Raw genomic sequence first — 21,181 nt, forward strand, 5'->3', positions numbered from 1 at the left:
CATTGAACTTCACAGACTTTTTTTTTTTTTTTTTTTAATCTGATATTAATAATCCTACTTATTTGAATTAATTTATTAATAAATAATATCAATGACAAATACAAAGTTTAGTTTATGTTCGTGTTTTGCATTAGCGAAAATAAGACTGTTTCAAATACTCAGCAATTTTTAGGCAAAAATGTATACGTAAACATGTTAATAATCATAATAAAATAAGACTGTTTTTCAAGGTTTGAAAACAAGGTAATTTTTTTTATCATTTTTTTTATTTTTTTACCTGTTTTATCAGTAAAAGTTTTGGAAATTAATTTTACTAAAAAGAAAAAAAAAAAAATTTTTAAACAATCAGTTGTTGGGTTTTACTTGCCGTGCAATCAACCTGGAAGATTTTATTGTTAGCCGTGAACCAGTTTTAAACCTTCATAGTTCAACTTTTCATTGTTCCATTTCATGCTTGTTCCTTAAAAAAATTTTTTTTTTTTTTTGAAAATAATTTAAACCCTTAGAAATATTAATTTGCTAAATACTCATTTTTTTTTTTTTTTTCAAATGTGAATTTTCATTGTCTTTTTAAAATGTATTAGTTATTAGCTTTAGATTATTTTAATAACAAATCGATTTAAAGTGTTCGTTACACACAATTTTATTGTGATAATTGCAATATGTTAATAAAAAAAATTAGAAATGTTAACTTTTGTTTAATTTTATTTAGGTAAAATTAAAAATTTTGTATTAAATTTATTTTTTAATTTAAATAAACAAAACTATTGAAATTACAATTTGTAATTTTGAATTAGAATATAATAAAATGGATCCGGTAGATTAAATATGATTGTATTATTATTATTTTTTTTTTTGTTTACTTAATTTTGACTGGTTTACTTAAAATCTAAAATAGAATTGCTTTATCACCTTTTGATATTTTAGTATTGTGACTTCACCTTGGATAATGTGAAAAACATTTATAAGGAACCTTCAAAATAATGGATCATTCTGACTTAGTGGCAGAAATGCCACATGTTGAGAGGCTTAGCACTCAGGAGAGACTTCACCTGGCTAGGAAAAGAAGGCTGCAGCAGTTAAAAGTTTGGGCACAGAGAGAAAAGGAGTGGAACAAACACCATAAAAATGTTAAAGAAAAAGTTACAGAAAAAAAAATTTATTTTAGCAATTCTGTGATGCTTTTAGAGGCAGCTGCCAGAAATGACATAGAAGAAGGTAAACTTTATCGCTTTGCATTTTTATTTTCCCTCGCTAGCTATATCGCAGTTAATAGAAAATATTTTACTTTACAGTGAAAAGACTTTTAATGTCGGGAGTAGATCCCGATTCAACTAATGAAGATGGTTTAACAGCTTTACATCAGTGTTGTATAGATGACAATGAAGAAATGATGAAATTATTAATCGAGTTTGGTGCTAATGTTAATGCTGAAGACTCTGAAAAATGGACTCCCTTGCATGCAGCTGCTACTTGTGCACATTTACATTTAGTTAGATATTTAATTTCCAAGTGAGTAATTTTTTAAATTACTGCTTTGTTTATTAAATTATGAAATGCAAATTTAAAAAAATAAGTCAAGTAGACTTAAGTATAAAAAGCTGCCTGAATGATCAATAAAAAACAGTTATTGAATAAGAATTTACGGCAAGTAATTTTTTATTAGAAATTGCAAAATCTTTTTTAGTTAATATAGTTTATACTGAAATTGAAGATCATTTTTTTTAGTTTTAATTGTAGGTCATCATTTATTTAATAAGTTAAATTTAAAACGAAAACTTACTTGTCTATAATTTTCTAGAGGAGCTAACTTATTAGCAGTCAACGCTGATGGAAATATGCCATATGACATTTGCGAAGATGAAGCTGCTTTGGATTACATTGAGGGTGAAATGGCAAGAAGGGGAGTAACACAAGAATTAATAGATGAAACAAGAGCAGACACAGAGTTAAAAATGCTTGCTGATCTTCAAAAAGTATGTATGATTCTTTTTTATACTAAACACTTTACAGTATTATCTAAGATAATTCACTCAATTTTGATAACAATATCTTTTTTATAGGCTAGTGCTCTTGGATTAGACCTTGAATACCAGGACAGTCAAGGTGCCACTCCCTTACACATAGCTGCTGCTAATGGCTATCTAAGAGTTGTAGAATACCTTCTCGACCAACATGTTTCAACAGATGTGCAAGATATTGATTGTTGGCATCCTGTTCACGCGGCAGCTTGCTGGGGGCACGTGAGTGAAATTACATGTATAAAGTCAACAAATTGAAAAAAATGTCATTATTAAATTATTATTTTTTTAATAGCTCGAGGTATTAGAATTATTAGTACAAAATGGTGCCGACTTGAATGCCAAAACAAAGCATGACGAAACACCGGCTGATATATGTGAGGACGTGGAATTAAGAGAAAGGATTTTACAACTTAGAACTGAACAAGAAACAAAGAAAGCTCAAGAAGCACAAAAACGAAAAGGTTAAAAGGTCTCAAAGTAATAACACTAGAACGCAAAGTGTACGGAGAACTTCTATAAGAGATAAATCGTTAACTTCAAAAAAAGATGCCGTGGAAGAAGCGAGATTGAGACTGACATTAGCATCTGAGGTGAGCCGATTTTATTTGATTACATTTTTAATTTAGGCATCACATGATTTATGAGTGTTGTTTAAATAGCTTTTATAAGTTATTAACAAGTTTAAATCGATGTCATAAAAAAGCTTTTATCACTGTGTAAACACGTTAGATTGTTGCAAACAAAAAATTAACATTACATTGTAAATTAGAGGCTTGATTTTTATTATTATTATTATTATTATTTTAGTTAATCCTCGCTTTATTTAAAAAAAAAAAAAATTTTTTTAAGGTTCCTATACAATCTCCACCCAATAGCAATGGTAGCGTCGAATTACTAGTTACGGAGAATTCCAATTTAAATCGATGGGAACAAGAGAATAATTTAGAAGAATCTGTAACAACGAGTAGAGAATTAATTATGAGGAGAGAACCAGAGGGAAAAGATCACGAACACGAAAATGAAATTATTGACGAATTTATTAATGAAAAAGGTAGTGGTTGTCAATATGAGATAGAATTAAATTAGTAAAATTTTCGTTCGTTGACCGTTTGTTTGTTTATATTAGTCGTACCAGCAGCTGAGACTTCTTGCGTCACTTCCGAAAGTGCCAACGGTAAAATAAATATTAACGTAACCGTTACGATAAATACGTTGGCGGATTTAAAGAAACAAAGAGCTCAAATTCGAAGTTGTAATTCGGATACGAATGGAATGGTCGGATTAAGTCCTCGTCCCTCCGTAACAGGTTCGGACACGGTTTCCGTGGATAATGGAGGAGTGAAAAAATTTACAGGTGCAACAGGTGATGTAGTGCCAGATGTTAGGACTCGTAGATGTTGCTTACTTATGTAGATGATTAGGAATTTGGAACGATTGGAAAAAAAATTTTTTTTATGATGATAACTTTTTTTTTTAAAGACTCGAATGAAATTAATTTTTTTTCGAAAAAAAAAACGAATTATTATGAGCTGAAATGAAGCAGGTAGCTTTAATTTAAAAACACCGAACGATTTGGCCTTTTTTAAATACTTTACAAATATTTTTTTATTTGTAGTAAATGTAAATTTACCCCCCTTATTATTATTATTATTATTATTATTATTATTATTGTTTTTTTTTTTTATAAAAATGCCTTCGGATAATTTATTAACATGCCGGATTTCTGTGATGATTTTTTTTTTTTTTATATATTCTTTAAGTTTAAGGTCAATTATTTAAAAAAAAAAAGTTTTTTGTTTTCCCCCCAACCCCCTTTTTGTAAATATAAAAATTTTTTAAAACCCTCGTGTACATATATATATATATATTTAAAATTTAGAATAATTAGAAAGGATAAAAGCGTACAAACCCCCTCTCCCCCCATTACCACCATTACTAAGGGGGGGGGGTTATTTGATTTTATGCATTTTTTTATTTAAAAAATTTTGGTAGCCATTTTTTTTTTTCGTCTTTTTAACAATTTCTTCAATGATACATTTAAAAAACAAAATGGTGATAGGGTTTAGTGTACATAAAAAAAAAAAAAAAAAAAAAAAAAATTTTATGAATTTTCCATGAAAAAACGTTCCGTGAAAATTTTTCTTGCATTTATTCTTATTTATTCATTCGCACGATTTATTTATTTATTTTTATTTATTTATTTAAACATTTTTTTTTAGTTAAAAAAAAATTTCCGAGTGATATATAAAAGTTAATAAAAATTTAACGATAACAATTCGTACTAAAAATGAGAAAACAATTAACTAGACGTATTAAGATTTTTCCAATAATAATAATAATAATAATAATAATAATAGAGGAAAGAAGCCATTTTGATTTTTCTTTTTTCTTTCTTTTAAAAGTAATAAATAAATTCTAAATAAATTAATTAATTGTAAAATGCCTTCGACCTTATAGACTGTAGTGAGTGTGATGATAGTTTTTTGTAGTAAATTTTATTATTATTATTATTATTATTATTATTATTAATTTTTTTTTTATTTGAAATGGTTACAGAATGAAATTAATTTATTGTCGTGGTCCCGAGAGTTTTTTTTTTTTTTTTTTTGTGCGTAAAATTTACGTAATCGGAAAATCTAAGGGAAAATTTATGACTTTTATATTTAGCCAATGGAAGTTATAAAAAAAATTGCCTTTTTTTTTTTTTTTCTGGCGTCCTGTTAAATAATTAAGGAGGAATGGATAATTTCGGGGGGAGGGGAGTGAGGGGATAGGGAATAAGAGACATACGACATATTTTCCGATTAAGTAAATTTAAAAAAAAAGAATATAATATGCCAACGCGTGCGAAAAAAATAAAAATAAAAATAATTTTTGCCTTTAAATTTAGCGCGAGCTTTAGACAGATCTAGTCATCATTATAATAATAATAATAATAATAATATTAAAATAACCGGCTGTATAGACGGTTCGTTCAGCTTTAAATAACATACATAAATAAGCTAAAATAAGAAAAATGGTTTTTATTTTTATTTATTGCCATTCAAATAAAAAAAAAAAAGAAAAAAAATTAACTCATAAATATTTGTGTTCCAAATGTATTTTGTTTAAACATTCCATTTTTTCCCCAAATATTAATAATAATAATAATAATAATAATAATAATAATAATAATAATAATAATAATAATAATAATGTTCAAATTTTTTTTGATTTTTTTTTTTTTTATTTATAAAATTTAAATTTTATTAATTTTTTTTTATTTAACATATCGCAATTCATTTAATTATTAACGTGTATTAGGTTTTATCGTTGATTAAATAATCAAATAATAATAATCATAATAATAATAATAAAATTTTTATGTACATTTAAGTATTAAAATTATAAATAAAAAAAAAAAATAAGAAAATGAAGTCAATCAATCAATCAGTCAGTCAGTCAATTCTAAAAAAATCAATTTTTTCCCCCTTTAAATCAAATTCATTTCATATCGTACATGATAATGATGATAATAATAATAATAATAAATTTCTCGGGTAACACAAATTTAATATTTTTTCAAAAAAAAAAAAAAAAAAAAATTGTATAATAATTAATAAGTTCCTCTTAAAAGAAAATTAATGTTTGTTATTGTAATATATATCCTTACGACATATCTATCTATTTATGTATGTGTAAATAATGTTGTTTAAAAAGATAATAATAATAATAATTTCATTCCTCTTAGTAATTAATTATAATAATAATAGTAATAATCATGATAGTACTTATTTGTTTTATAAAAAAAAAAAAATATTTGTTATACAATATATAAAAAATTGGAACAAGTTTTTAAAAAATAATAATAATTATTATTATTATTATGTTTGATGTTAATTTTTATATTATTAAAATATATGACAAAAAAAATTTTTTTAAAATGCCTTCTTTTTGATGTAACAATAATAATAATAATAATAATATAAATTTTTTTATAGAATTATTAGAAAAAAAAAGGAAAAATTACAAAAGAAATTATATATTTTCTAAAATTAAAAAAAAAAAAACAATTTAATTTTGTTTATTAATATATAATTATTAATACATAAATTAATTTATTATTATTATTAATTTTCAATTTTTTTTTTAACGGTTGACTCTTATTTTTGAAGTTAAAAAAAAAACAAACAAACAAATACGGTGATATACTCGTTTTATTTATTTATTTATTATTATTATTATTATTATTATTGTTATCATTATTATTAGTATTGTTATTATTGGTTCCTAGGAAAGAAAAAAAAATGTTGGTAACTAATTAATTTTTCCTTTTTCTTTTTCTTCGAAATGATCAAATGATTTTATTTTTTTTTAATTTCCGACATTTTTCTTTTCCAAATTATTTAAATTTGAATTATTATTATTATTTTCTTCATTCAAAAATTGTTATTATTGTTAAAAAAAAACTGTTAATTGTGTCGTTGTGTAATAATAATAATAATAATAATAGCATAGATAAAAAATTACTTATTAATAATAATAATAATAATTAAAATATTTTATATTTGATGATGTTAAAATGATATTAATTAAATGTTAATTATTATTAATAAATAGATTAAAAATAAAATAAATTAAAAAATTTGTCAATGAAATTTATATGTAGCTTTAATTAAACGTACTTAATTGTTGTGTCTTAAAATTGTATTATTATTATTATTATTATTATTATTATTAATAGATTTTAGAAAATGTAAAAAAAAAAATTAAAAGAAAATTTTTTTTTTTTTTTTTTTTTTCAAATGAAAAATAATTTTTTTTTTTTTTTCGGTAAAATAAATTTTTCGTAATTTGTTGTTGTTAATAAATAAAATTAATTAAATAATTTTTATATCGAGAAAAGAAAAAAAAAATTTTCTTTTAATATTTTGACCGTTATAAAAAATTTTTTGTCAATTCGGGCCGGTTTACTTAAAGCCGGGCCGAAAATTGTTTTTTTTTTTTTTTTTCTTTTCTTTTAAAAAAAACTTATTTTTATTTGTTAATTAAATTTAAAATAAAAAAAAATGATTTAAAAGTGAAAAAAAAAAAAAAAAATTAACTTACGTTTCACTCAAACTTTATTCGCCGCCATCTTGAACAATACTGACCGCCATCTTGGTTTTCACTCAAACAATACTGGTCGCCATCTTGGTTTTCACTCAAACAATACTGGTCGCCATCTTGAATTTTCACTCGAACAATACTGGCCGCCATCTTGAATTTTCACTCGAACAATACTGGCCGCCATCTTGAATTTTCACTCGAACAATACTCGCCGCCATCTTTGTTTTTTTCATTCGAACAATATTCGCCGCCATCTTGGTTTTTTTCATTTAAAAAAAAAAAGTTAATTAATAAATTAATTTTTGCCATTTTCATTTGCAAACATTGTTAATATTTTTTAATTAAATTTATTGTAATGATACATAATTTAAGTAAACAAAAAAAAAAAAGAAAAAAAATTTTTTTTAATTTTTGTTTCATTTGTGATTAATTTTTAATGTTTTTAAAAACAAATTGTTTTTTTTTTTTTTTTTTTTTTTTACACAATTTTATTTGAAATAGACTCGATCAAATTAAAATTTAATTAAAACAAATTAATTATTGTAAGTTTTTCTTTTTTTGTGCAATATTTAGTTGAATTTATTGTATTACATTGTATTATTATTATTATTATTTTTATTTTTTGGATTAAAAAACACAACTCACGATTATCCTCATAATTAAAGTTGTAAAAAAAATTTCAATTATTATTGTAGCTAATTGTAATGTGATATTTATTTAATTTCGTATTTCAAATAAAAAATTTTTTAAATAATAATTTTTCTTTTTTTTAAATTTTTTATTTCCTTTCATAAAAAAAAAAAATATTTGAAAACAATTCAATTATTCAAACGGTAAGTAAAATATTAATGGCGCGGTATACTGGAATAAACAAACAAATTCTGTTTCCGTTTATTCGATAACTCGAAATCGTAATTCATTTCGATTTAACGGAAACTCGAAGGGATAAATTCTTTTTTCAATGATTAATGTATTCTGTCATATATATTATAATACTTAATGTATTATATGTGTCAGATTTAAATGTTTCAAAAATTTTTTTCAAATATATTTAATAATTCGAGTGGAGCCATTGTAAGTTTGCTACATTATTATAATTTGTTTATTTAATAATTACAATTTACAATTATTAAAATTAAACAAATTTTATTTGTTTTTCTTTTTTTGGCTTGTTTCATTTCACCGTTACTGAATATTAATTAGTTTTATTGTGTTTCAAATAAAAGCTAATTTATTTAATTAAAGTTTTTAATTTAAAATCAATTTAAAACGAAGAATTTTTAGTTTTAGTTCTGTTAAATCCTTTTATTTTTATTTAAATTTATTTTCCTATACCTTAAAGACAGTAGTTTGTAAGTTTATATATAATTTTACTCTTACCATTTAGTACTTGTTGTCAGGTGACAAATGACCTATAAAATTATAAATTTTGTAGAATATATATATAAATTATATTTTACAGAAAATGAGTTATCTTCATAACGTCGACGTACCTACAAAAAAAGCAACTTTTGGAATGGGTTGCTTTTGGGGTGTTGAAAGTCTTTTCGGAGCTACAAAAGGTGTTATTAGAACCAGAGTCGGTTTCACAGGTGGTAATAAAGACTCTCCAGTTTACAAAAATTTGGGAGATCATACTGAAGCTGTGGAATTAGATTATGATCCCAATGTTGTCTCTTATGAAGATCTTTTGAATATTTTCTGGAGCAATCATGATCCATCTGCAAGAATGTCGAGACAGGTTAGTACAAATATATTTTACACACGATATTTATTTGTTAATATATATTATTAACGATATTATTTAATAAATTTGTTTTTGTCAGTATGCTTCTGCAATATTTTATCATGATGGAGATCAAAAAACATTAGCTGAAAAGACATTGAAAGAACAAGAAGGAAAAGTGAGGAGTCCGATTGTTACAATGCTTGCACCTGCAAAAGAATTTTACAATGCCGAAGAGTAAATGAATTTTCTATTTTATTTACACCCATGAAAATCATTTTAAACTTCATCAAACAATAATAATCTAATATTTTACAGCTATCATCAAAAATATCGCCTTCAACAACACACATTTTTAATGAACTCTTTGCAATTAAAACCGAAAACAAAAGATTTAATACAATCTCATGTAGCGGCAAGATTAAATGGTTATGTTGTCGGATTTGGGGGATGCAAACAATTGGAAGAAGAAGCTGAAAAACTTGGACTTAGTGGAAAAGTTTTGGAATATGTAAGAAAATTGGTAACTAAATATGAAGGTCAAGGAATGTCATGTTAATAAATATACATTAAATCAAAAAAAAATAATTTATAACATTGTTAGTTTAAAATTGTAAATAATATTTTGTTAGTTTTATATATATACATATATTTTTATGTGAAATTAATTGTTTTAATTTTTATTTATTTAAAATAAAATTTTTTTTACGATACGAAGTTTGAGTAATCATTTAACTACCATACCTTCTTAGTATCTATTCCATTCTCTCAATCTGACAGTCTTTACGAAGATTTCCTATAAAAAAAAAAAGAAAAAACAAATAAATCAGAAAATTTTATTATAAATTCGTTAAATCGACTTTACATTGTCTTATCAAATCAGTTAAATTTTTTTTAATTTTGAAAAAGGATGAAAACATTTGAAATTTTTCATTTATCTCGGAGTTCTTGTTATTAAATTTTAACCGTTAGTCACATTTCTATGATTATTTTTTTTCATTCGATTTGTATTTGAAATATACGTCGGATAATTTCATAAAGATTATTAAATAATCTACAAAAGCAAAAAAAATTTAATTTTCATTTCAATCGAAGTGGAAAATATTTTTTTTTTAAATGTTCTACAATCATAAAAATTAATTTTCCTTATTTTTCAAATGGGAAATGAAAAGATAATTAAAAAATAATAAACTTACCATTTTATTTCTTTTTCTGCACGTTAAAAATTTTCAAACGAAATAAAACGTTAATAAAATTCCTTCAATGTGTTATCACAAATAAAAAATAATTTTGTGCCTTATTATATTAAATAAAATTTAAAAAAAATAAACACAAAACAAAATAAATTGATTAAATTATTCTATTAAAATATAAATTTAATCCTAATTAATTTTTTTTTTTAAACAAAAAGTATCATTATTATCGTTTAGCACATGAGATTGAAAATGATTATCAGACTTAATCATATTAAATAAATTTTGCTTTTAAATTTAAAAAAAATAAAATTAATAATAAGAAAGTAATTTATTAAAAGTATGAGACGTATTTACATAGACAATTATACAAATACCTAAAAACATAGATATTAAAAACAAAAAAAAAATTAAATTTAAATTTAAATTTAAAATTAATATTAAATAATAATAATAATAATTCTTACGATCGATCAATCGATCAATTACTTAAAATTATAAAATAAAACACACTTAATACATTATCCTCATCGTCATCATCATTATCGTCATCGTCGTCCATCTTTAAATTTATTGTGATTGCCATTATGAAAAAAGAAAAATTTTTTTCATCATTATCATCATCATCTGATTTAAAATCAAATAAAATCGAAATTAAAAATTTTGTTTTAAAACTTTTGGTTTTTTTTACAACATAAAGTTTACAGAAGTTTCTAGAACAACAACAACAACAACAATTGCATAGCAACTGTTTCTCAAAGTTTTTAACGTACTACAATCATTTTTTTTTTTTTTTTTTTTGTAAAGTAAAAAATAAAATTGAATAATATCCGTTAAACTTATTAAAATTATCGATTAATAAATTATTAAAATAATAATAATAATAATAATAATAATAATAATAATAATAAAGAAACATTGAGGAACAAACACGTTGACATTTTTTTTTTTCTTTTCTAGAGATCAGTGTCGTACCATCCGGCCAAAGGATTGTTTTGATTGTCTTGGGTGGTAGTAGTAGTAGTAGTAGTAGGAGGAGGAGGAGGCGGCGGTAAATCGGCATCCAAATTATCAAAATCTATCGGACCGGAATCTCCGACGTCCATTGGATCAAAACTTGTATTCGGTACCTGACTTTCTATTTCTAAACCTTCCATCGGATCTATTGGAATCGAGTCATACCCTGGAAAAATCCAATTTAAACAAAACTTTTTTTTTTTTTGTTTTTTCTCCAAACAAATGGAGAGAGAGAGAGAGAGAGAGAGAGAGAGAGAGAGAGAAAACAAAATAGTGTTAGTTTAATTAGTATTTAAATTATTTTTTCTTATCAAAGAACAAATAAATTTTATTCTATAGTCAAATCAAGCAGACAACTTTGAAAAAAAAAATTTTGTGTGTATTTATATTTTTCTGGAATAAAATAAAAACAAGGATCATGCTTATCAAAACAAACTCATGCTTGAAAAACAATTTCATAAAAACATAAAAAACAATTCAACATTTTATCTTTTCCTACTGACCCCTGATGAAATCCTTTTAAATATTTTTCCAAATGTTTTACAGCTGCTCGTCACAAATAATTTAAAAAATAATAATAATAATAATAAGGGATATTAGTCATTTTGTAATTACAAACGATTATTATTAGCATAACGGTTTGTGTTAGTCACCATCGATATTTTATTATTTTTTTTATTTTTTTGAACGGTTTTGCTTACCCTGGTTCCCGAATTGTCTTCCTCCGTGAGTGCTGTGTACCGACGGCGGACCTTGACCATACATACCATCATAACCCTGGTCAGAGCCTAACATGTCCTGTAATGCCGGAATTATCAAAAATAAACTGATTTAACTACATACACAATCTAAATAACACTTGAGGAAAAAATCAAATAAATAAAATAAAATAGCAAAAAATGTGCAAAATCAAATTTTTTTTATCTATCCATTTTGTTTGTGTGTGTGTGTGCGCGTGTTCAAAACTTCAAATCAATAAAAAACTGCGTTAAAAATAAAATGAAAAAACCTAATTAATGCAAAAAGAAAATAATTAGGGAACCAAACACCCAAAACAACAATTTTTCAATTATCTCCGATGCAATCTCGGTCAATTTCATCATTATTATTTTTACCTGTAGATCCGGACCCATCCCTATATCCCCTCCATCCCAAAAATTTTGATCCTCACGAAATAGGGAATTTGTCAACTCCAAAGAAAGTCTTTTCTTATAATCCGTCGGTTTATCCTCCGACATTCTGAACAAAATGGCTGCCGCGTAGGTAGCTGAAATACATTTAATTAAATGTAAATAAAATATGAAAAAAAAAAAAAAAATATATATTTAATGAAATGATTTCGTGTTACTCACCCACTCCTTCATTTCGAGAATGTAAAAGTTCCGTTAATGGCGTCGTAGCCCCCTCTTGCTCGATCATTTCAGCTCCTTCTTTGTCCGACGCTAATTCGCATAAAACACCAGCAGCCACTCTTTGAATGTTTTCTATATCGTTAAACAAAAGTTGAACAAATATTGGAATGACAAGTTGGCTTCTTATGATGGCTCGATTGTGAAATTCCCGTGCAAGAATATGTAGAGCACCGACTGTGCCCTCAACAATATCTTCCATTCTCACACCATCAACGAAAGCTCCTCTTTGCGGTCCTCCCCCGCTTCCAACAGCTGATCTTTGCTGTAAAAAAAAAAAAAAAAATTGCAATTTTTTTTTCCTCCCCCCCCCCCCGACTAAAAAGTAAGCACAAATTTGTAAATGTATTTACCCGCTGAATATCTTGAAAAGCTCTTGTTAAAAGTCTAACCAAATGATGAATAGCACCATGCTCTCTCAAGGGAGCATGATTGGCCGGACATAATGCCAAATTTCTAATAAGACCAATGACCGCCTTCACCAAAGGCCACCTGCTAGGAGGATGAAGGAGCTTCACGATCACTTGAATACCATAATTGTGACGAACAGCATTTTGAGCTCTTTCAGACTCCATGTGGCGGGATGTAAGATGCCGAAGAGCACAAACTGCTGGCTCTGTTATTTCTTCTCGGTCTCCAGCATTAACAATTGTTCTCACGAGAGCTTCAACTCCATTTACCTTTTTATTTTCAAATCGTAAAGTTCAAATGAAATAATCGAATGTAAATGTAAATTTTTTTAACGGATAAATTAAAATTACCTGACAAACTGTAACTTTATTTCTCTGATTATTGCACGTGAGATTTCTTAGTATGTCTGCGGCGCATGTGACAACATTAACATCTGTAGATGACAACAGTTGAACCAAACTTTGCAAAAGGCCTTCTAATCCATCCACTTTAGTCCCAGCATCTGACAAATTTCTAAGTGTCCAAAGGCAATTTTGAACAAGACTTTGACTATGATGACCCAAATGCATGGCCAAAGCTTGCATACCTCCAGCTTCCACAATAGCAGGCTTATTACTACTACACACGGAAAGCACTAAAATTTGATTGTGAAACAATGCAAATAAGTAAAAGATTTATTTTCGATTAATAAATTATGTAAAAATCCTTAATTTCTCACCTTTAAGTACCCGAGATGTGGTCCACAACAACTTCTCATAATCATATGTTCTCATTATTCGAACAAGCTCAATAGGTCCCTGGGACGCCAAAACTATTAATTTGGACTCCTGATTCCCATAAGCAAGAATTTGAAGACAGTCGGTGACGATAGCCAGAAATTTAACATTATTTCTTTGTAAAAGAGCAACCATCTTTTGAAGACCACCAGCCAATCTTACAGCCATTTTGGATCCTTCTTGATTAAGAAGAAGATTATGCAGAGTAGTAATAGCATAAAACAAAACGGATTCGACTGGAGAACTGAAAAATGTTAAATGAAAATTAAATAACACATGTGATTTGTTTTTAAATAAGTAAAATGTAAAGTGAAAATAGAATTACCTGAGTAACTTAACAAGAGCTGCTATTCCTCCACATTTAAAGATTACTTGAAGCCCTTGCCTATGCTGGGAAAGATTATGTAAAGTTCCCACAGCTCCTTTTGTCGTTTCTAAATCGTTACTAGTTGAAACAGCATGAACAAGGGCAGTTACCATCTGTAAAAAAAAATTTTAATGCTATTATAACAAAATTTATTTAATTAAATTCACTAATTAAAGATTATCAAAAAATAATTTTATTACAAAAATAACAATTTTAACAAACACATTTTTTTATATTTAAAAAACTTTTTAATCGCTGCGAGAAAATTGAATTTGATTACAAATTAAAAACTTACTTGATGGCTATTCATAATTGCATTTCTGGATGCTTCTTTCTTGGATAATTCGTGAACCATCATGGCAGCTTGCGATACTACCACTTGATCTTCATCATTTAAAAGTTTTATTAATTGTGGTATGGCTGTTGAAGCAAGATCGGCATCTTCTGCTTAAATAATAATAATTGAAAATGTATTTACGTACTAAAATCGAGAGAAAGTAGTCTTTAAAAAATTTACCATCTGCAGGTTCTTGAGTAAATCCTTGATCCAAATCAAACATCAACTGTTCTTCAATATTTTCCTCTTTTCCAGATAATGAAGGAGTTTGAGTGGTGACTCCGGAATTAATTCCAGAGTCCCCAAGGTAAGAATTTTGCTGCCACATCATGGTCTGCTCTTTGGCAGACACTTGGGGAACTAATTTAATAAAAATAAATATTAAATGTTATCTTCTATAATAAAGTATTATAAATACGACAGCCAAATTTTTTTTTAAGGGGTTGCACACCTACACATAATAATAATAATAAAATTTTTAACTTACTTGGACGAGGAGCTTGAGAGGGAGGATAACTCATCATTTCTTCTTCTTTTCCAGTTAGTGAAGGTGCTTGAGTAGTTACACCAGAATTAATACCTGAATCTCCCAAGTATGAATTTTGTTGCCACATCATTGTCTGCTCTTTAGCAGAAACTTGAGACACTGGAAAAACAAGTAATAAAAATAAAATAAATAAATAAACAATTGTTAAAAATTGATGTTGTGAAATTTACAATTACAATTGAAAATATTAAACATTTTTAAATGATTAAAATCAAATTTAAAAAAAAAAAAAATTTTAAACAAAGGTTGTTAGATCGAGATACATAAATCAAAAGTAAGATAATATTACAAAGCAATTTAAAAATACGACATGTAATAATATATAAATATAATTAAAACTTACTCGGTCTCGGGTCCTGAGCTGCAGGAAAATTCATTTCAAAAAATTTATAAGAAATCCTGAAATAAAATAAATAAAAAGTACAAACAATATTGCAAATACCATTCACAAACTGTTATAAATAAACAAATCGATGGCCGCCATAATTGTACGCTTCTACTAATAAATACCGCACCCCACCCAACACAATTGTCAAGAATTTCAACTCGATTAGCTTTCTATTAAATAATGAGCATAATAATTTTAAAATATTTTTTAATTTATGAATGAAAAAAATTAATATAATCTTCTACGCGTATAGATTTAATCGATCCCTTTAATTAAATTAATTATATCCTTGTTTAAACGCATTAATATGAATTTAATATGGGAAAATAACAATATAAACATTAAAAACTCTTCGCGTACACGTGAAAATATATATTATACTCACTTTAAATAAGTTTTTATTTAAAAATTTATGTATAAATTAATCATTTATAAGAGTAAATCAAAGGCAACGTGCGAGAGAGGAATTTGCAATAAAGGAAGAAGCTTAAAAAAAAAAAAAAAAAAAAATGAAACGTCAAAGCTAGAAAACTTTTTCGTGAAATGGTATTTGTTTTACACAAAAAAAAAAAAACATTTAAAAATAAATGAAAAAATGAATTTTTCACATGTAATTATTGAAAATTTGAAATTTTACTCACCGTTTATAAAATAAGTAACAAATAAATAACTAAGAATAATGTGATTTAGGAGCCCCAAGGCTTCCCTTAAGTTTGGGGCCTTGAAATATGTAGGGTTGCCACCTTGAAATTTTTTTTTTTTTTTTTTTACGTAGCGACCAGTTCAAAAAGAATTTTTTTTTTTTTCTTTGTTTAACTTAAACTATTTTTTTATTTCCGTTTTCATTATTTATTTATTTATTTATTACGATTTATTAAAAAGGTTTAAAATTAATAATAATAAAATATTTCTCGTATTCAAATCAAATAATTATGAATTCATTTCGAAATAATTTTATAACTACAATTTTTATTAGTAGAAAATCATACGTTAGACAAAAAATAATAAGTTTTAAAATTATTCGTTACAAAAACAAATTATTTTGTTTAAAATAATATAAAATATGATGAAATTTACTTTTTTCCCCCCTAACTGTTTATAAAAACAGATAAATAAAGATAAATACAAAAAAAAAACCCATAAATTTGTCAATATGTGATTGAATTTTATAATATCAGTTACATAAAATGATTTTTAAATAATGTAAATGAACAATCGAAGGTTACAAAAAAAAATTTATTTATTTTTTTTATTACATTAACTAAATTTTATTTCTTAACAACAAAGAATCGTCGTAAAAAAAAATCAAATATTAACTTATATAATAACATCCATACAAAATAATAATAATAATAATAATAATAATAATAATAATAATAATAATAATAATAAAATTAAAGAGATTTTAATAATAAATTTACAGATAATTGACAAAAAAAAATTTTTTTAATCTTAATTTATGCTCAAATTATTTTTAAAAAAATCTGAATTATGAACAATTGTATTTTTTATAAAAAATGAACAATAAAAAATAATAATAATAATAATAAATTTTTGTTATATAAACTTGTTAATGATAATCGATTGTTTAAATTGTTTACAAATTTTTTGTTTTTTTTTAATGAATAAATTTTAATAACTCATCACTATTGATTGCACTTGTAAAAAAAAAAAATTATTTATTTATTAAATAAAATCTTTCATTTTATTTTTTTATTTTATTTATTCTTTTTCATTCTCTCAGTCGATTATGGTAACAATCATTCAACGTGGGTAACAAACAGCCACAAAAAAAAAAAAAAAATGGAAAAAATAAATACCAAAAAAATTAATTTTTTTTTTTTCTTATTATTTTTCTTTGGCCATTTTTAATCTGTTTTTAAAAAAATAAAAAAAAATAATAATAATAAAAGCGGCGAATCATTTAGTTTTTTTTATTACAACAACAACTAACTGATAATAATAATTGTAATAGTAGAGAAAATGTTTTTAAAACTAATACTTTTTTTTTTGCTAAACTTCACATATGAAAAAAGTTTCAAAAGAACATGGCGTATCGTTCCATTTTAAACCTTTACCATCTCTGTTCCAAAGTTCCAGACAATGTTCTTCTTCTCCATTTTCATATCTGAAATTATTTGGTTCTCCCGTGTTCCAGTTTGTAAAAGTGACCGGACGTCCGGTTGACATCCAAAAAAATGATCCTTCTTCTGCTTGATCCGTTCCTGATGTCCAAAAATGTTCGTTACCAAGACCTGTAAAATATTTCATACGTTTTATATTGGCATTCAAATAATTAACTGAACAACATTACTGGACTTATTTTCTTTTTTTATTACCATAATCTCTTATGTGTTTTTCCAATCTGTCATTTTCTTCTTGACTTCCTATGCTGGCCAAATGCATGCCGTGATATCTACAATACTGTGCAGCTCTGTACCAATTTGCCTGCAAATTTTTAATAAGTTCATATAGTTAACCGACGTGAAAACCTTAGAAAAATCTAGAACAAATAATAATAATAATAATACTAACCTTAAAGAATATACCGAGATAATATCTTTTCTCTCCTGATTTGAGTAATGGCATAGACCATCGATTGGCCGGAGGACTGCTCACGCTTTCTTCTATGCAATTGCTGTTGATGCATTCTCCTGTAATTAAAAATAATAAATAAATAAAAAAAATTTCTTACATTAAAAATGCAAAAAAAAAAAAAAAAAATTTCCCCATTTCACAATAGTAAAGACTAAATAAATAAAAAAAATGTAGCAAAATTTTTGTATAAATGGTAATAGATACGTGGGTTTTATTATTATTTTGAATTAATAACAGCAATTAAATATGGGTTGTGCCTTAAAAAATGAATAACGGCTGCCTACATGGGACAACCCGGAAAAATTAAATTATAAATAACCGCCTTACTCTATTTAAGTAAAAGTAAATATAATTCATTTCCACAACAAAAAAAAAGAAATAGTTTTTAACGTTTTTTTATTACTTACACGTAGCCAAAAATACAATTCGAAACCACGCCATTTTTAATAAAGTAATAAAATTTAAAAAAAAAAAAAAACTTCTTAAAAAAACAATTTTAAAATATGGCAAAAAGAAAACGATTCGGTCAACGACGGCCAAAAAAAAAAACAAAATAACGAAAAATTAATAATGATCATAGAGCAAACAAATTTAAACTGACGACAAAAAGTACGTTCAGTCATTCAAATGACGTCATTTACAAAAAGAAAAAGAAGAAGAAATTTATCATAACGATGAGTTTAACGGTTAAATTTTTAAAAAATTAATTTACGTAATATTTATATGTTAAAATTTTCATTATTATTACCTATAAAAAAAAAAAAAAAATGAGTGAAATTTAGGCTAAATAAATTGTGACGGATTCTTCAAGTTTATTTAAAATTCACGGAGTTATTGAATTGAAAAAAAAAAAAAGAAAAAAAACCCGGTTTACGTCGGTTACGTTTTTGATTGGTTAGTATCCATTTTTAAAATGTTTTCTCTCTCTCTCTCTCTCTCTCTCATTTACGTAATACTTGATTCTTCGCAATAAATCCCATCTTCAAATAATATTTCTTGTCCGAGTTTTTCAAACAAGAAAAAAAAAAACGAGAATTTGACACCAATAATTTCTCTTGATCGTAACGATTTTTACAAATGGCCATTTTAATAAGTAACTACTACGACGACACCTTTTATAACGTTTTCTTTTTCTTTTTACATTAAAATTTAATCAACCCCCGTTCCCTCTCTCTCTCTCCCCCTCCCCCATTGTTTTTTACTTTATTACAACCGCCATTTTATATCACCTCACGAGAAAAAAAACCCTTTTCCCCCCTTTTTTTAAACGATTTTCTATGGCTTCTACCAAACGAACGTTACAAATTTTTAACGGTTTTTTTTTCTTTAACGGTAATAAAAAAAAAAAAAAAAAAATTACGTATTTATTTAAAACGGTAACGTAATTTCGTAATAAAAATACATAATTTTTTATTAACGTTCTCTACTTATTATAATAATAATATTTAAATTAAATGAATATAAAAAAAACCTTACACCTTTCGAAAATGTTATGTTACCAGGTATGAACCTTGTTTTTCGTTAAGAGTAATAAAAAAAAAAAAAATTTGTTTTAATTATTATTACCGTTTCGTTCATTGTTGTAATAATAATAATAATTATACGGATGAAGTGTAAAATTACTCAAGGTAATATTTTTTTTTTAAATTATTTGATTGTTTTTTTTAATTATTACCTGTAATATTATGATATTTAACGTTAAAAAATTACAGACGTTTTTTTTGTAAAAGAATTTCAGGAAAATCCAGTAATATTTAATATTAAGATGGCGTCTCGTACGTCGATTGGTTTTTTTTTTTTAAAGTTAAAAATACTGCAAAAGAAATTTGCCATGTTACCGGTTTTTTTTTTTTTTATTAAAAATGAAAACATCACGATTTTTTTTTTTTTTAAATAAAAAGATCAAGATCGCGTAAAATATGTCTTGTGGCATATTTCCTGACGCCGTGCCTGGCCTACCTTGACTTGATATCTTCTTTCGTCAGTTTAATTCAGTGCGATTAATCACACGTTTGTTTAATAATAATAATAATAATTTCTTTATTCCCCCTATTACGACTAAATTTATTTGTTGACCCTCTAATATATCCGCCTTCGGACATTAGTTTTAAACTAAATTAATTTTAACGAAAATAATAATAATAATTTTCTTTTTGCAAAATGTCCAGTTGAGTGAGTGCCAGGCAGAGGGAGAGTCCATTGAGTTGGGGATGTCAAGGTTAAAGATGTCAACTCTTTTTTTTACTGGTAATGTCATGGAATCCGGGGGGATTCGAAGGAAGGACGACGAGAAAATATTTAAAAAAAAAAAAGAAGCAACTGAAAACGTGCAGCAACACGCCAACGCGTGAAATTTTGTCAAGTACGTCTAGATATCAACAACGACGCACGCACACACTCACGCACAATTACGTAAAAAGAAAAATTTACACACAGGTAACAAAATTATTTTTTTTTAAAAAAAACGGATAAACGGCAAATTTAAACCTTGGCCTTACGATCGTAAAAAAAAAAAAAAACATTTTCCACCATTTTCTTTTTTTCTTAACTAAAAAGAGAGAGAGGTAGAAAATAGCAGGACCCCTTTAAAAACAAACGCCTATGTAATCAAACCTTCAATTACGTCACACAATTTTTTTTTTTCTTTGACTTTCAAACGTAAGAAAAACGAAGGGGACCATTTTTGATTTCCTTTAATTATTTTAAATACCCTCCTTTGTAATTAAATTTAAAAAAAAAAAAACGAGAGTAAAAAATAATAATAATAATAATAATAATAATAATAAAGGACAAACGGTAACAAAATAATAAAAAAATTTATTTAATTTACTTGCCAAAACAACCAAAAGAAATTGCAAGACTCAGGTAATAATAATAATAATAATAATAATAATAATAATCAATTTTACCTTTGTAATTATTTGAAAAGTCAAACAAAAAATTAAAAAAAAAAAAGTCGTTATTTTTTCATTTCATCATCATCATTAACGCCACCACCCTCTTTTTTTGGGGAACCCTTAACAATTTAACAATTTAATTAATTCATTTCTATGACGTTAAAATAATATTTTTATTTTATTTAAATAATAAAATATTTTCACTCGCCGACACAAATTTTTATTTATTTATTTAAATTAGTGAGTGAGTGAGTGAGTGAATGGATGAAAAGAGAAGGAGGAAGAATTTTTTCATATTTGACACAATGACACTCTCTCGATTATTATTATTATTATTATTTTTTTTTTTTTGATTGACTTTTTTGTGTTAAACCTTCGGGGAGAAAGAAGGGAGGGGGGGAGG

General features: G+C 25.5%; 4 protein-coding genes across 4 annotated transcripts; 2 read left to right on the top strand and 2 right to left on the bottom strand.

The window, feature by feature from the left end:
• Positions 1-983: 983 nt before the first annotated feature.
• On the top strand, positions 984-3,437 carry Phum_PHUM280820 (protein phosphatase 1 regulatory subunit 16A, putative; the record flags this gene model as incomplete). Its single annotated transcript, XM_002426797.1, has 8 exons — positions 984-1,218; positions 1,296-1,512; positions 1,802-1,976; positions 2,064-2,243; positions 2,317-2,485; positions 2,571-2,614; positions 2,874-3,075; positions 3,151-3,437. The coding sequence occupies 8 exons, from the start codon at positions 984-986 to the stop codon at positions 3,435-3,437; spliced, it is 1,509 nt and encodes a 502-aa protein (XP_002426842.1).
• A 5,140-nt stretch (positions 3,438-8,577) lies between these two features.
• On the top strand, positions 8,578-9,397 carry Phum_PHUM280830 (EIP28, putative; the record flags this gene model as incomplete). The annotated part of the gene is made up of 3 exons (XM_002426798.1): positions 8,578-8,853; positions 8,939-9,075; positions 9,157-9,397. The coding sequence occupies 3 exons, from the start codon at positions 8,578-8,580 to the stop codon at positions 9,395-9,397; spliced, it is 654 nt and encodes a 217-aa protein (XP_002426843.1).
• A 1,590-nt stretch (positions 9,398-10,987) lies between these two features.
• Phum_PHUM280840 (Armadillo segment polarity protein, putative) lies at positions 10,988-14,968 on the bottom strand (the record flags this gene model as incomplete). Its single annotated transcript, XM_002426799.1, has 11 exons — positions 14,836-14,968; positions 14,490-14,699; positions 14,307-14,458; positions 13,970-14,124; positions 13,587-13,888; positions 13,219-13,502; positions 12,811-13,137; positions 12,401-12,722; positions 12,164-12,315; positions 11,750-11,846; positions 10,988-11,214 (listed from the first exon to the last, which is right to left on the bottom strand). The coding sequence occupies exons 1-11, from the start codon at positions 14,963-14,965 to the stop codon at positions 10,988-10,990; spliced, it is 2,358 nt and encodes a 785-aa protein (XP_002426844.1). The 5' UTR covers positions 14,966-14,968.
• A 2,328-nt stretch (positions 14,969-17,296) lies between these two features.
• On the bottom strand, positions 17,297-17,872 carry Phum_PHUM280850 (Perlucin, putative; the record flags this gene model as incomplete). Its single annotated transcript, XM_002426800.1, has 3 exons — positions 17,297-17,538; positions 17,623-17,731; positions 17,819-17,872. The coding sequence occupies 3 exons, from the start codon at positions 17,870-17,872 to the stop codon at positions 17,297-17,299; spliced, it is 405 nt and encodes a 134-aa protein (XP_002426845.1).
• Positions 17,873-21,181: the final 3,309 nt, after the last annotated feature.

Source organism: Pediculus humanus, genomic scaffold (assembly GCF_000006295.1).
Source record: "Pediculus humanus corporis 1103172107665 genomic scaffold, whole genome shotgun sequence".
In the NCBI taxonomy this organism is placed as follows: domain Eukaryota; kingdom Metazoa; phylum Arthropoda; class Insecta; order Psocodea; family Pediculidae; genus Pediculus; species Pediculus humanus.